This window comes from Physeter macrocephalus, chromosome 19 (assembly GCF_002837175.3).
Source record: "Physeter macrocephalus isolate SW-GA chromosome 19, ASM283717v5, whole genome shotgun sequence".
NCBI lineage: Eukaryota > Metazoa > Chordata > Mammalia > Artiodactyla > Physeteridae > Physeter > Physeter macrocephalus.
In genome coordinates this window covers 26,429,545-26,445,181 of record NC_041232.1, presented here as the reverse complement: position 1 = coordinate 26,445,181, position 15,637 = coordinate 26,429,545, and the positions used below count along the sequence as shown (strand labels likewise).

General features: G+C 48.6%; 1 protein-coding gene across 7 annotated transcripts in view; it reads left to right on the top strand.

The window, feature by feature from the left end:
- LOC114483879 (guanine nucleotide-binding protein G(olf) subunit alpha) overlaps nt 1–15,637 on the top strand; it is a 68,429-nt gene that overhangs the window by 5,800 nt on the left and 46,992 nt on the right. For 3 of the 7 annotated variants that reach the window (XM_028480306.2, XM_028480305.2, XM_028480307.2), the window contains exons 2-4: nt 14,093–14,165; nt 14,835–14,889; nt 15,423–15,542. In XM_028480306.2, coding sequence (XP_028336107.1) covers nt 14,093–14,165; nt 14,835–14,889; nt 15,423–15,542 — 248 coding nt within the window. Of the gene's footprint in view, nt 1–13,037; nt 13,102–13,619; nt 13,862–14,092; nt 14,166–14,834; nt 14,890–15,422; nt 15,543–15,637 lie in introns of those variants that run through there. The other 4 variants (XM_028480308.2, XM_028480310.2, XM_028480309.2 and 1 more) reach the window with 4 other exon arrangements.

The window sequence follows — 15,637 nt, the reverse complement described above, 5'->3', positions numbered from 1 at the left end:
AAAAAAAAAAAAAAAAAAAAACGGGCAAATGACTTGGAGCTGACACTGCACAAAAGAAGATACGTGAAAAACCAGTACACTGCCAGCATGATTGGTCATCAAGGAAATGCAGATTAAAACCACAGACAGCAGTTCAATCCTACCAGGGTGGCCTACAGACCCACAGTTCCAGTGCTGACCAGGATATAAAACAGGGTCAGCAGACTTTCTCTATGAGGGGCAGGCCATGAGACCTAGTCAGCTCTGCTGCGCCGTGCAGGCAGCCGTAGACCACACATAAGCACACGAGTGGGGCTGTGCTCCAATAAGACTGTATTTATAAATGCTTACATCTGAATTTCATGTAATTTTTAAATTGTTAAATCATGAAATACTATTCCTTTGATTTTTTTTTTTTCCCCAACCACTTATGGAGTCTTAGCTCACAGACTATGCAAAAACAGGCTGCAAACCGAAGTTTGCTGAGCCCTGATCTAGATGCCAAACCCTCACTCTCTGTTGGTGGCACAAGGACAATTGTACAGTCACTTCCCAGAATTACTGGGTAGTTTTCTATGAAGTTAAACACACATCCTATGACCCAGCAATACCACTCCTAGGAATTTACAGTAGAAAAATGAAAATATGCATTTATTATAAGAAGTTATACAAAATGCTTCTATCTGCTTTATTCAAGATAGCAGAAAACTGGGAACAACTCAAATTGTCACTAACCAGAGAATGAGTAACCATACTGTGTATGTTCATACAATGAAATACTCAACAATAAAAAATGTACTGATAACATAACAACATGGATGAGATTTTTGAGTGTTATGTATATGTGCAAAAGAGTATCTTCTTATGATTCTGTTTATACTGAATTCTAGAAGAGGTCAAGCCAGTCGATGGTGATAGAAATCAGAACAGTAGTTTCAGGGGTCAGATTTCTGGAAAAAGTCGTGAAGCACCTTTCTGGGGTCATGGAAATGTTCTGTATCTTGAGTGGGACAGTGATTACACAGGTGTAAACATGTGAGAACTTATCAAACTGTACGCTTAAGATCTATGCATTTCAATGTATTTAAATTTTACTTTTTTTTTTAAAAGATAAAGCCCTTAAAAATAGTGCCTAGCATATAGTAGAGGCTTAATAAATGTTTGCTGTTTTTAAAAGGATTTTTTAAAAGGATAGATCAAAACTCAAAAGAGGGACAATTCTAATTATAGAATGAGATAATAAATTATGGCTTGCTACACCAGGGCTCGCCAACCCCAGGCCCGTGGACCCATACCCGTCCCAGCCTGTTACAAACTGAGCTGCACAGCAGGAGGTGAGTGGTGGGCTAGCAAGCGAAGCTTCATCTGCCTCTCCCATCGCTCTCGCTAACGCCTGAACCGTACCCCCACCACCATCCGTGGAAAAACTGTCTCTCATGAAACCAGTCCCTGGTCCCAAAAGGGCTGGGGACCGCTGTGCTACACCGTACCTAAATTTAATATTTTTAATTCAAAGATCCTTACTTACCATTTGTAGGATCTGTGTTCTAATGATCCCAAAGATTAAACACCAGACGCTGAAGTGGGACCGTGGTATGTGAGTGAGGGCAAGGGTGGTGTAGCTAATCTCTCTGCCATGTGGTCAGAGTGAAAGGGGGGTGTGTGGTCAGATTAACTGCTTCTCTAGCCATTTACTGAGCTCCTGGGTGATGCCAGGAGTCACGGGAATGTCCACACTGGAAATCATTAAACTATAAACTGTTTTGTTACCGGGTCCCCTGCTGCCTTGCTGCTTTTCTGTTCTGTTCTCCCCTATCTTCTCTCTAAAACGGGACCCCAAACTGAAGTTGTAAAGCTGAAACTCAAAGGCAGAAGGCTAATAGGAAGCCATTCACTGGGCCAACTGTGTAGGGAAATCATAGTCACTTGTTTTCATCCAGACTCTTTCTACTGTGATAGAATTCCAGCTCAAACAGCCTAAGTTAGAGGCAGAGGAGGTGTCAGCCAGGCTCTGTCTGTCCCGGGTCTTGGTTCTGTGTGTTCACCAGCGGCTCCAACTTCACAAAGTCTCAGGAGCCCAGAGGAGAGAGGCTCTGGTAACAGTTCTGGGCGGACAGCTCAAGTGAGAGCTTAACATTGTTTCTAACTGGTATCTGTTCTTGTCCCAAACCTCAGAGGTGCATTTTAAGATAAATGCATTTAATATTTTCTAAAATTATTTCTAAACTTAATTTCACCATTAATCTTTGAAAAAAGACATTGATGTCTTCATAATTTCTTCTGTTCCCTTACAGTGATGAAATGGACAGAAACATAGATTTTTGCTATATCACTGTAAGAAAATGAAAAAATTCCGGGATTCCTGTCTTAGACAGTGAGTTTTATGATATATAATCCCAAGCACTATTGCAAGCTAACGACTCAGACATTTCGAAGGCAAGTTGTTTCCCTGGGAGCCCACAGGTAAGGGACAGGGATTTCTCCTCTCTTGGGAGAAACCATAAGGCATCACTTAAAGTCCTGAGGTTTAAACACTGGTAGGGGTGGACCAGGGAGCAGATGAAATCTCAACAAGAAATGTCAGAACCACTAGTAGGGAAGAGATCTCAGTCATCAGAGTTTTGATTTGCTCTTTGGTCTTTGTACTGATAATTTGGTGTTTGGCAGCAAGTACAATATTTAAGCCATATTTCTAAAATCCTGGAAATGACATCCAGGATGTGATGTTTGTGGGCTGGAAGGTTCACATCCTCTAATGCGGAGAGATGGAGCGTTTTCTCCTGAGACGTGAGAGAGAACGAGATTCCCCGCCTAACGTCAGGCTGTTCTGAGGCCCTTCAGGACCCGACCACGTGTCTGCCATCACGCGCGCATGTGTGTGCATGTCTCTGTGTGTCTATGAGCGTGTCTGTGTGTGTGCATGTGTGTGCGTGTGCATGTGTGCGTGTGCATGTGTGTGCGTGTCTGTGTGTGTCTATGAGCGTGTTTGTGTATGTGCATGTCTGTGCATGTCTGTGTGTGCATGTGTGTGCGTGTGCATGTGTGTGCATGTCTGTGTGTGTCTGAGCGTGTTTGTGTATGTGCATGTCTGTGTGTGTGTGCATGTCTGTGTGTGTGTCTGTGTCTGTGTGTGTCTCTGTGTGTGTCTGTGTGTGTATCTGTGTGTGTGAAATATCACCGAGAACCGCCCCTTCAGGGCACATCACACCGTCTGTCTCTGTCCCTCTGTCCCTCTGTCCCTCTGTCCCTGCCATTTCTGCCCCCCCCCCACTTCTCCCTGTGCCTGGAGAACGGGTGCCCTTTCTTGCACATGCATGAACTCGTCTTAGCTTCACATCTTGCCTTTGTTGTTACTCTCTCTGTTGAGAAGCCTTATTTGATGCCCATTTATTCTTTCCCTGGGCAACTCTTTCCTTCACAGAACTTACCCCATTTTGAATTACATTTTCATTCATGTGTTTGCTTAGCGTTGACGCCAGTAACCTCTGGGGGCCAGAGACCTCATCCTTCGCGTTTCCTGCTGCGTCTCCAGTGTCCTGCACGTGCCTGAAGGCATGTTTTTCAGTAAAGGGGTGAATGTCAGGCTAAGGTCAGATGGTGACAGGCAAGTGTAAGCGCTGGCCCGGCAGGCACCCTGTCCCCTCGCTCCCACCCCCGCTGCACCCCAGCAGGTGGGGACTGTAGGGTTGACCGAGGCTCTAGACCAAGACCACAGGGTCAAGTGGCAAACTTTTCTTTCTTTTTTTTTTAGGAGGTTACTTTGTTTTAGTATTTCTTAATCGAGATACTGTTGACAGAAAACATTATATTAGTTTCAGTTGTACAACGAAATGATTCAGTATTTGTCTATATTGTGAAATGATCACAATAAATCTAGTTAACATCTGTCACCACACATGGTCACCCAAAAAATTATGTGTGATGAGGACTTTTAAGATCTACTTTCTTAGCAACCTTCAAGTACACGATACAGTATTGTTAACTGTAGTCACCGTGCTGTACACTCCATCCCCAGGACGTATTTATTTTACAACTGGGAGTTTGTACCCTTTGTCCCCCTCCCCCCATTTCTCGTGGCCCGCTCCCCTCTACACGCACGTGGACCCACCACACCAAAGCATCTATGCCACCTGCTTGCTGGCTCCTTGGCTTCCCCTGGTCCTCTGCCCCTGGAATCCCCTCCCCCATTTTCAAAGGTCATCTCAGGTGTTACCTCCTCTTCCAAGCCTTTCCTGATCCCCTCTGTCGGAAGTGTCCACTCATTTTATATGTAACTCCCTTAGAATACCTTTCCTTCTGCTGTGGACATTCATAAGTTTACCTGAAATCCATGATCAGACTATATCCTATGGGAGTCACGTCCACTTTGATTTATCTATTAAACCTCCACGCCACCTGGCAGAACCTGGCATAAAATAAATGGGAAATTATCATTGACAAAACAGAAATGAGAAAGTGGAAATCCCGCCGTGCATTTTAGTTCCAACCCAGAAAGATTGCCATCTGTTCTTTTCTTAATTGAAATATAATTCACATACCATGTAATTTACCCTTTTAAAAACTGTACAACTCGGCAGGTTTTTGGCGTATTCACAAGGTTGTGGAACCATCACCATTACCTCATTCCAGAACATTTTCATCTTTCCAAAAAGAAGCCCCCTGCCGCTTAGCAGTCACCCCTCCCCCTGCCACCCCTGACCACCACTGATCCACTTTCTCTCTTTATGGAATTGTCTGTTCCTGGACGTTTTGCTTAAAAAGTCACACAATATGTAGTCTTCTGTGTCTGGCTTCTTTCACTTAACAGGATGTTTTCACCCATATAACATGGACCAGCACTTCATTCCTTTTTATGGCCAAATAAAGTCCACCGTATGGATCTGCCACCTGTTACTTAGTATCTATTCTTTCAGTTGGTAGATATAATAGCTAAAATGTGTGTTTCCACTTTTTAGCTATTATGACTAATGCTGCTGTGAATGTTCGTGTACAGGTTATTGTCTGGACATATCTTCTCATTTCTCTTGGGTGCATATCTGGGAGTGGAATGGCTTGGTCATATGGTAACTCTCTGTTTAACTTTTTGATGAACTACCAGACTGTTTTCCAAAGCAGCTGAATCACTTTACATTTTCACTGGCAACATGTGAGGGTTCCAATTCTTCCAATTTTTCCACATTCTCATCAACACCTGTTATTGTCCATCTTTTTTTTTTATTACAGCCATCTTAGTGGGCGTGGAATGGTATACACTGTGCTCTGGATTTGCATTTCCCTAATGACTAATGTTGCACACCTTTGGGTGTGCTGATTGGCCATTTGTACATATTCCTTTGAGAAATGTCTGTTCAGATACTTTGTTCCTTTCATAATTGGGTTATTTGTCTTTCTGTTGTTGCGTTGTAGTAGTTTCTTAACTATTCTGTCTGCTGGAGCCTTTTGTTCTTAACCACATGTAACTCTGCACCTTATGCCCTAACCTGCAGAATATCTGTTCAGTAGTGAATAACGTCAAGTTTTGCCTCTATTTTTATAATTTTAATTGCCTTGTACAATTGCCTTGCAATATCAAGAGTCTTAATTCCAAGTTTCCAGATATGGACCTTACCAACATTTACATATTTATGGAGGGGTGGGTATGTGGAATTTTCTAAGATGTCAATATACTTTGAAACACTGTTTTAGCAACGTAAAGGTGAAATCAACAGAACCCGATAGTTTATGATGAACAGGATAATTTAACAGCAGTAACACAGAAACACAGGGACATCGGGGGGATGGAAAACAGCGGCCTTAGGAAGAGGGGAGGGAGGTAAGGGATGGGTAGGGGAGGCTGTGTATTTTGAAATAGGCGCGTTGTGAGCTTTGACTAACTGACACGTGAGAAATTGCAAACAGAAAAGGAGAAAAGAAGCCGGGAAGGAAGCGAAGGTGGGGCCAGGCTGCGGGGACCCAGGGCCTCTCGAGGCGAGGCAGGTGCGCGCGGCCGGTCGTTCCTGCGGCGATCGCCAGGTGGCGCTGCGGCGCGGGAAGTCCGATGGATGGGGAGCAGCTGCTCCCCAGACCACGGTCCGCACTGCCCTCCGGGCGGGTAGCGGGGAAACTGGCTTGTACTGAGCTCCCAGGTGTGAGTGGTGATGCTGGGCGAGAGGTGAAAGCGAAGGATGCCCTGCCAGTGGCAGAGCGGGCCCTGGAGGGGGGGACCCCACTGACAGGGCCCTTACCTGCGCACACCTGCACGTGGCAGCATCCCCCAGTGGCGGTTAAAGCGGCGCCTCCTTTGTGTGGTCCCCTTTCTCTCCTGGGAATAATTGTTCTGTGTGCCCGTGTGATGCTGTACATCCCCGGACAGGTCATGCACCTGTCCATTCTGCACGACCGTTCCCGCCATCTCTGTCCCAGGGAGGGCACCCCGCCTCCTGACGACCACCGGTTCTAGTTTTGTCCGGCCTGTAATCAATTCTCCACGTAAAACTTGCCCCATCCCTGCCCTGCTTCTGACAACTTTGACTTCCGACCGTCCTGGGGGTAAAGAAGCATCCCTAACAGAACCCACAGCCGGACAGCGTGAGTCGTGACTCCTTGGGGCAACACCGATCATGCCATCAGCACTGCATAAATACTCGGGGAGACCGATGATAAACTCCACACAAACAAAATCCAGCTCGCCAGCAGGTAGGAAGGAAAGGAACCAAGAAATGAGTGAGGGGTTCTCGCTTCCCCATGACTGATGTTATGCTCCCTTCTCCTTCCCCCCTTTATTTATCTCTTTGTTGTTGGCATGGACACATGATATTTCTATATTTTTCAGTGGCTTAGAAGTCACTCCTGTACTTAAATACCTTGGTGCTGAAATCATCCCAGATTTGGCCAAACGGGAGCCCCTTCTGTCTGGTCTTGTGTTCTCGGGAGGTGCCCCCAGCATTTGAAAGCACTTTCCTACTTTCTGGCATAACAATGTTCCAGATTTATCTGTGGCTCCCCTGCCCCCACCCCAGAATCTGCCGTTTCTCTGAGGAGGCCTGGCTCCTCTGGGTTGTGGGTGATACTGAAGACCAAGGCCTGGGCACTAGGTGCGCTCACTGCCACTGGCGTGTCTAATGCCTGGGTCTTTTCAGCAGACAGAACGAGGGAATAGATGCGAGTGGCACATGCACAGGTGTACAGTGTACACACACATGTATGTGCACATAATCACGGACACGTACATACATACTCTAGACATCACGAGCTCACTCCGATCGCTACAATTCCAGTCCATCCCACGGGCGTGCCTTGTGTTTCGCCATTCCGTGTTTGTCCGTCCTCTTTCTCTCGGAAAATCCTGGTTCTCAGTAACCACCTCAATTCACCTGTCCACCTGCCCCATCCTGTCATTCATGCACCTAAGGGTTTGGGATTTGCACTCAGAGTCTCCCTTTTGAACCTCAGTCTTGAATTTATCTGTCGTCTAAATTCATCAAACGGTTCCTACTTAATGAGCAAATAAACCACGAACGGGAAATACAGATGATCCCTAGGCTCTGTCTCCCTTGTTCACAGCCCGTGAGCTTCAGAAAGAGCCCGTGCAACCTTCCTGGGAAAGGCCCATAGTTTCCGCCTATGATGGAGCAAGTTCATGTTCTGTTTAATTTCATATACAGGTTGACATTCTATTACAAGGAAAACTGTTGCTTTAGACTCTGTAACTGAGCCAAATTCTAAAAGAAACCAGTTGCTAAGGAAACTGAGCAAAGAGTTAATTAATTCATCAGTCATTATATGCAGATTAATCTGCCTGTGTTAGCAAGGAGGTGGGCTTGTTTGATTTCTCGTTTTGGAAGAGAAAACGGTACGATTTTTTTCCCACCAGTCAGAGTTCCTTCTGGAAAGGTCTCAGGCTTTGGGATCAGATAGAGCTCCACCCCCATCAGGCCCCTGTGGAACCTTCGGACCAACAGCCTTCTCTGCAAAGTGTGGATAATCTTGTAGCTGTTGCGATGATCTGATCAGATGAGCCACTAGAAACAGAGCACCTTTCAGTGTCTTTTTAAAAATAAGACGAAGGATGACTTACAAAGGTTAACACACATCGCTCTAAGGAAGGAAGTGACATTTTTCTTCACTTGTATAATTGACCACACACCCCTATGTGCTCCCACTGTAATCTCTACAGAATCCCGAGGACTTGATTGTACGTCTGCCCCTCTCTCCTAGCCGATTAAACTGCTTGCCATCAGGGACAAGGTCGAGTTCGTCCTTGTAATCTCAAGGCTACGTGTGTGTAGGATTCAAAAATGCTCTACGGTGAGTGAATGATGGAAACTCACCGCTTTACAGGCGCCCCTGGAGCCTCCTTCTGATTCCAGGGTCTGCATCGCCACCTGCTGGTCAGAACTATAACTGCAGTAGATGCTTGTAAAGGAGGAATTGAAGTCACGTGGCTGTAATCGGAAGCCTCAAAACGAATAGCGGGAAACCACCGGAGAGAAGGATTTCTCTCTTCAACCACGGTCATGATGAAGACCCTAAATGTAAATTTTTTTCTTGTCTTTTTGTGGTTAAATATACATAACGTATAATTGACCATCTTAACCATTTTTTTTCATCTTAACCATTTTTAAGCACACAGCTCAGTGGCGGTTAAGTACATTCTCGTGCAACCATCACCTCCATCATCTCCAGAATTTTTCATCTTCCCAAACTAAAACTCCGCCCCCATCAAACATTGGCTCCCCCTCCCCCTCCACCACTTCCTGGTAACCACCATCCTACTTTCTAATGTATTCAGTGACCACCTCGCGTTTTCACACCAAAACTAAACCCCTGTCTTCGGCACTGAGTTGCGTCTTCCAATGAGGATATTTCAGTTCTGGGTTTTTGGACACGGTGAAGTCAAAGACAGTTAACCTACCTTTCCTACTCATTCGCTATTTGGGTTTTTTTAAGCCATCAGTTAAAAAGACTGCATCCCTACCCTTTATGGATGGCACTTCTGAAAGCTCCTTAATACTACTTTGCTGTAGGAGTAGGGGAAAAAAAAGAGAAATTAATTCAGTAAATTCTAAAATATTTGATTGCAGAGTGCTATATACAGAAAGGGAATGTTGAAAACGTTTCCCTACTTTTCTATTTAAAAATGTAAAAAAAATTCACAAGATTTTTAAAGTGTGTTGTGATTAGGTCGTGGGGTGAGCTTGCTGCTGAGAATGAAAATAATCCACACAGACCATTGCCACCGAGACACTAAGAAAGGAAAGAGAAAACAACTAACTGCAAGGTGTTAAATGACAGGAAGCAGCACGAGGGCCGTGTACGCACAGGCCACTCGGCCGCCTCGGCTCTGGCTCCGCCAAATTTGTTTACAAAACTGGGCGCGGCTTTTCGTTTCTTCGGCCCGGTCACTGCATTGAGTGAGGGTTCGCCTCTCCCACTCTGCTTTGTTCCTCCTCTTTAAAATCTTTCAATGTACCTTCTCCAAATGCCTTAGAGTGCAGTTTTAACCTTTATTAACCTTTACAGTATAAAATGCTAGACCAGTTATTAACGTTTTAAAACATTGATTTTTTTAAATTAAATTCAATATGTCCACTATCTCATGCCAGACAGCATTCTAGTCACTTTTCAAACTGGCTCAGCATCTCCTGGATCCAGGCCTGTAGTGATGTGAAACAGTTCTTTTGAATTTTTCATCTTGTTAATTAAATTTCTGTGGAGGTCCTCCTTATAACGGGAGACAAATTTTGTTCTCAATTGTTATCAACGAGGACTTGGGTCCAGCTAACCAAAGAACAGCTGTGATCTTTTCGACATTTGCCAACTTCAATCAGAGGGGCTCAAACAAAAACAGATTTCAAAATCGTTATTCAAAATTCACAAAACTAAGTACAAAAGAAATTCAAATAATTCAACTGTCAAATGCACTAAGACTTCTGAGACACCTTGTCTTAAACATCAACAAGAGCAGGAAAACACCACTTAGTTTTACGTTTGCCCTTTCGCCCCAAACTTTGTGCCTTCCCAACCCTTCTTGCTGCCCAGGGCGTCCCCCGCCCGGCCGCCCCCTCTGCTGGCAGCGCGCTGCCGGCGGCCCTTCGCCTCCGCAGGTGGGTGTGCGCTGCGCGAGTGGTGCTGATGCTACACTGCCGTTGCCTAGCGACAGATGCCGGCACTGCCAGCTCCAGGCTGCTCCCCAACAGCGCCGCTCCCGCGCTCCAGGTGAGCCAGCAGGGATTCTGGATTCTGATCCCAGGGTTCAAAACTCAAATGAGGATCGGTTTCCCAGACCAGACTAGGAAAAGGCCAGGTGACCGGGGTTTTTTTTAAAAGTGTCTTGAGCTCCTACCTGCTAATAGACTATGTAAAGATGGGCTTGGCATTCTCATCAGAAAGGTTGCATCGCTGTGTAAGCATGTTGCTTTTACGTTTTGGAGTGGTTAGCGGTGTTCTGTGCACTTACAGTGCAGACGCTGCAGCCAGGCTGCAAGGGTTTAGATCCCAGACACACCTCATATGCACCCTCTAACGTTCTGTAAAATAACGGTCACAGTAGTTCCTTTTAGGGTTATTGCAAATACTAAATAAATTGCTCCATGGAAAGGATTTAGCCCAGGGCCAGTAATCACTGGATAAGTCGTAGAGACGAGTTATTTTAACCCTAATTCCTAGATATGAACGAGGGAAAACCTTTTGCTATGTTTTCAGGGTTCCAGGTTCTAACTTTTTTCTCCCTTTATAAATTTGGTGGGATTTGTTTTGTCCCCTTTTCTTCCAGCTAACAATTTATAGAAACCTTGGCATTAAAAAAAGAGACATCTTTTAAAACATCCCACCGCACTCTGCTATTTTTGTACACCTGTTCTCGCCTCCGACTGCCCCGTCAGCCACCGAACAGGCCACGTGGATGTTGCCATAGGTGAATGCTTGTGTTAACACAAGGAGTGAGGCCTCACAACAGTGCTAAACAGTGTCCCTCCACAAGCTAAAACTCTTATCCAGCTCAGAATATGGCATGGCACTGCGTGTTTGCTTCTGCTGTGTCAAGAAGAGACACTACTGCTTTTGTTTTTTAAAGAGTATTCTTATTTGGATACAGTACTAAACTGGACAAGTATTTTATGAATTTAAAATCTGATCGTCAAATTCCTTTCGTGAGAACCCACACTTGGAGCGGGAGTTATCTTTGGCCTTCGTGAATTTGTTCGTCCATCAAATAAAGACTCAAGAGGCATCTCCCCGGGCCAGGCACTGAACTGGGCACAGCCCAGCAGGTGTGAAGTGCAGGCTCCGCCCCGGCCCTCACTGGGTCCCGAGTCCAGTGGACATTTGAAAGAGCAGCACACAAACCATTACAATGTAAGGTGCTGTGAGATGCTGGAGAACAGAGAAGGGGGCCTGGCCCTGATTGTGGAAGCAGTGGTGAGGCAGGAAGGGTGACTAAGAGTTGGTCAAGTGAAGAAGGGGCCACACGTCTCCCAGAGAGTGAAGCAGCGCATGCACCCACGCCATGCACTCGGGTGTCCACGTGCAAGGGGTCAAAGGGGGGCTGGGATGGCGCCAGGAAGGGGGGACATGAGAGCTGAAGCTGAGGAGTTTACACGGACCCAGTCTTGATGGACCGTGGCTGGGGGCTTGGCAGTGGTGGGGACAGTGATGTGATGAGATTTGCATTGTCACTGTGGCAGCACTGTGCAGGTGGGCCGGAATATGTGAGCAGGAGGCCACTTGTGACATCCAGCCTGGACAGTGACCATGGCAACGGCAGATGGGGTGGAAAGAACAGGAACGATGTTTAGGAAATGGACCCAAAGGAACACGGTAACTGGGTTTGCAAGAAGGAAAAGGAGTCAGGAATGACTGCCATGTTCTGGTTGGGAAAATCAGGGGCCTTATTCACAGAGAGAGTGAGGAGCGCGCTAGAGGTGTGGGTGTGCACGGGCAGGAGATCCTGGAGGCACGGAGGTGGAGGTGTGCTTGCCACACTGGTGGTCAGGAGGGTGGGCTGGGCTGGAGGTCTGGTGTGGCCGTCGTCAGAGCCGCGTGTGCAGAGGATGAGGGAGGCAGTCAGCCCCCAAGGGCAGGGCATTAAGGGGACAAGGGCTGTGCTGGGTCTGAGCCGCCTCTCCAGATGGAGAGTGGGTGGGAAATCCAAAGGCCACGTCGGGGAAGCCGACAGACCGGGGAAGCCGACGGACCGGGGAGACTCCAGGAGGGTCAGAGAAGGTAAAGACCACAGTTCCTGGGTGAAGTCTGACCCCGGGGGTCGGCTGATGACCCCGTGAGAGTGTTTCAGTGAAGCAGGTGGGCCGAAGCCAGGTGCCGGGACCTGAGGCGTGAACGGGAGGTGGGGAAGAGGGCAAAGGGAGTCAGGTCCCCGTTTTACTCGGAGCCGGTCGGTGGGCAGGACACGGCGGGGCTGACGCAGGGCCTGAGGCTGTAGGATGGGCCGTCAAATGGGACGGAGTTGAACGTGTTTGTCCGCCCGACGGAACAATCCGTAGAGAAGGGAGGAGAAGAGAGCGGGGAGGCGGGGGAGGCCCGCGGGGCCCAGAGCGCAGGGGCAGGGGCGGCGGAGACCGCGATCCGTGCAGGAGGCCAGGCGTGATGACCGCGAGGGAATACGGTGGAGCGGGAGGGGAGTGGGGACTTGACGGCGGTGCCAGGGCTCCTGGCCCGGAGACCCGAAACTGGTACCAGCGACGTACCGGGAGGCGACCTCCGCGGTCACGGCTCTGCGCCCCCCGCGTCCAGCAGCGCGGATGGGGAGCGACGGGCACCCGCTCAACAGGTGGAAACCAGCAGCCGCCCTCACTGGTTCCGGCAGCGGTGCCAGGCTCGGGGCCACGGCGTCTTCCAGAAAAGTAGCAAAGCTGCTCAGAGCGCACAGAGGAGAGCCGGGGGCGGGAGGTACACAGGAGGCTGCGGGAGGCGGCGTGGGTGCGCTGGAACCGTCTAGAACGGTAACGGGGGAAGGCGGGGTGCCCGAGCCCGGCACGGACCCTCCCCCTGATAGAATATGCATGATCATGCGCGAGGCCTCGCCCGCCGGGAGGCGGAGGCGGCGCGGGATCCGGGAGCGCACGCCCAGACCTAGTGCCGCTCGGGCTGCGAGGGAGCCGCGCGCCGCGTCCGGACCGCAAGCGGGTGAGCCTCGGCGGGGGCCCTTCGAGGGCGGCCGCCACCCCTCCAGACCCCGGGACCCGCGGCCTGGCCGCCCCCGAGCCGGCTCCCCCTCCCCGCCGCGGAGAGGCCCTGGGGTCTCGGACCCGGGATGGGGCGCGGGTGGCCGGCGGGTGTTCGCAGTTATTGGCGGGGACCAGGTGCGCTCCGTCCCTCCGCGCCGCGTTCGGCCGCCACCGGCGGGGCCCGGGCACCGGGCTGAGCGTGCCTGCTCGGGGTCCCCCCGGGCAGTGCATCGGGCGCTGGGCGAGGGGAGGGCCAGCGCCACCCCGCTGGCTCCGGCGGCCCCGGCGCTCTTGGCCCGGTCTCCGCTCACTGCTGTTTATCCAGCAGATAATTCTAAACAAGTGTCTTTAAAAAGTAGTTGGCTCCGCGCGTCTTCCTTCTGTCCTCTGAGTCGGGAGTTCGCGGCGGGGAGGGGGAGGGAGAAGAAACGCCTGTTCCGATCGGAAAACACCGAGAGACCTGAGCATCTCTTTCAGCAGCGAGGAAGAGGGGCCGCCGCAGGATCCACACACACCTACAACTCTCTACTTTTGTGCAATTCCTAACTGCGCCTGACGTCCACGCAAGCGGGCAGGCATGGGGTGTTTGGGCAACAGCAAGGCGCCAGAAGACCAGGGCGTCGATGAAAAGGAAAGACGCGAGGCCAACAAAAAGATCGAGAAGCAGTTGCAGAAGGAGCGCCTGGCTTACAAAGCGACTCACCGCCTGCTGCTACTGGGTAAGGCGGGGGGCGCGCGGCGGCGCCCGGCCCGAGCGGAGCGCACGGCCCGGGGCGCACGGTCTGGAGCGCGGAGAGGGCCGGGCGGGCAGGGCCCGCGCCCCCGCAGACAGCGAGAGCGCACCTGAAAACGCCCGCGTGGGGGCAGGACGCTTGTTCAGTCTCGGTTGGAGTGACAGATGGCTACGGGCCCCGGCCACAGATCACAGCATTCTCTCTGTTTGTTTGTAGGGGCTGGTGAGTCTGGGAAAAGCACTATCGTCAAACAGATGAGGATCCTGCACGTCAATGGATTTAATCCCGAGTAAGGAATGACCGGTTTCGGGTTTGCTTCCCAACTGCATGCAAATTTTGTCACTGCTCTCCCGGCCTCCCCAAAGTGTTTTCTCTAAACAGTTAATTTGATCTTTGAGTCGACCTTTGGGTGGGTGGGGGGGGATATAGAAGAAAGTTGTTGAATTTGGCATATTTAGGCAAATCCTTCTTCTGGTAGTGTCTACATCAAAATAAAATAACAGTATATGATTTATTAAATACTCTTGAGGTATTGATCTGCATTATTGGTATTGCGCTGAGCACACTTAACCAATGTGTCTATATATACTTCCCTCTATATCATTTGTCTGCATCTATTTCAATTCAACATATGGATAGATGCAAATAAAATATATTTACAGCTGTAGCCCTGTAGTTTTCATATGCAATAGTCATGATGATTTTGCCATGTTACGTAAAACCTGTGTGGTTGTCTAGAGCTAGAGATTGTGGTGTGTGCACGTTTGTTTAGAGTCCAAACCAGAAAAGGCGGATGTTTTCCTTTTCCACATAAAAAACTTTGCACTGCTGTCCTGGGGCTGATGTTGACCTCTGGTAGTACCATTGTAGATGCCCTGCAGCTGGGAATTTAAAATCCCACTCAACTGATTTGGGGCAATGTGTAAAGTTAATTAATAACCATTCTGTTGTCATACAGGGAGAAGAAACAGAAAATTCTGGACATCCGGAAAAACGTTAAGGATGCTATTGTGGTAAGGACTTTTTTTTTTTTTTTTTTTTTGGCCCCGCCGTGCAGCATGCAGGATCTTAGTTCCCCAACCAGGGATTGAACCCGTGCGCCCTGCGGTGGAAGCCACTGGACTGCCAGGGAAATCCCAGGAATTTTTTTTAATATTTGTTCAGTAGTAAGGTTTCATCCTCTGCTCCCTCAAACTGCGTAGACAGAAATTATGCACTAGAGTACCACACATAAAATTCTGGACATCCGGAAAAACGTTAAGGATGCTATTGTGGTAAGGACTTTTTTTTTTTTTTTTTTTTTGGCCCCGCCGTGCAGCATGCAGGATCTTAGTTCCCCAACCAGGGATTGAACCCGTGCGCCCTGCGGTGGAAGCCACTGGACTGCCAGGGAAATCCCAGGAATTTTTTTTAATATTTGTTCAGTAGTAAGGTTTCATCCTCTGCTCCCTCAAACTGCGTAGACAGAAATTATGCACTAGAGTACCACACATGGAGCCTAAGTGGTTTATTTATCCATGTATCTTTTTCCTTCACTCCACTTTAGACAATTGTTTCGGCGATGAGTACTATAATTCCCCCAGTTCCACTGGCCAACCCAGAAAACCAGTTTCGATCAGACTATATCAAGAGCATAGCCCCCATCACTGACTTTGAATATTCCCAGGTAAGTAAATCCTTACTGAACTATTTTAAATGGTGCAAGGTGGAACAGTTTTTTAACGAGGTGGCTTACTGAGAACCAACGTTAATATTATTGCA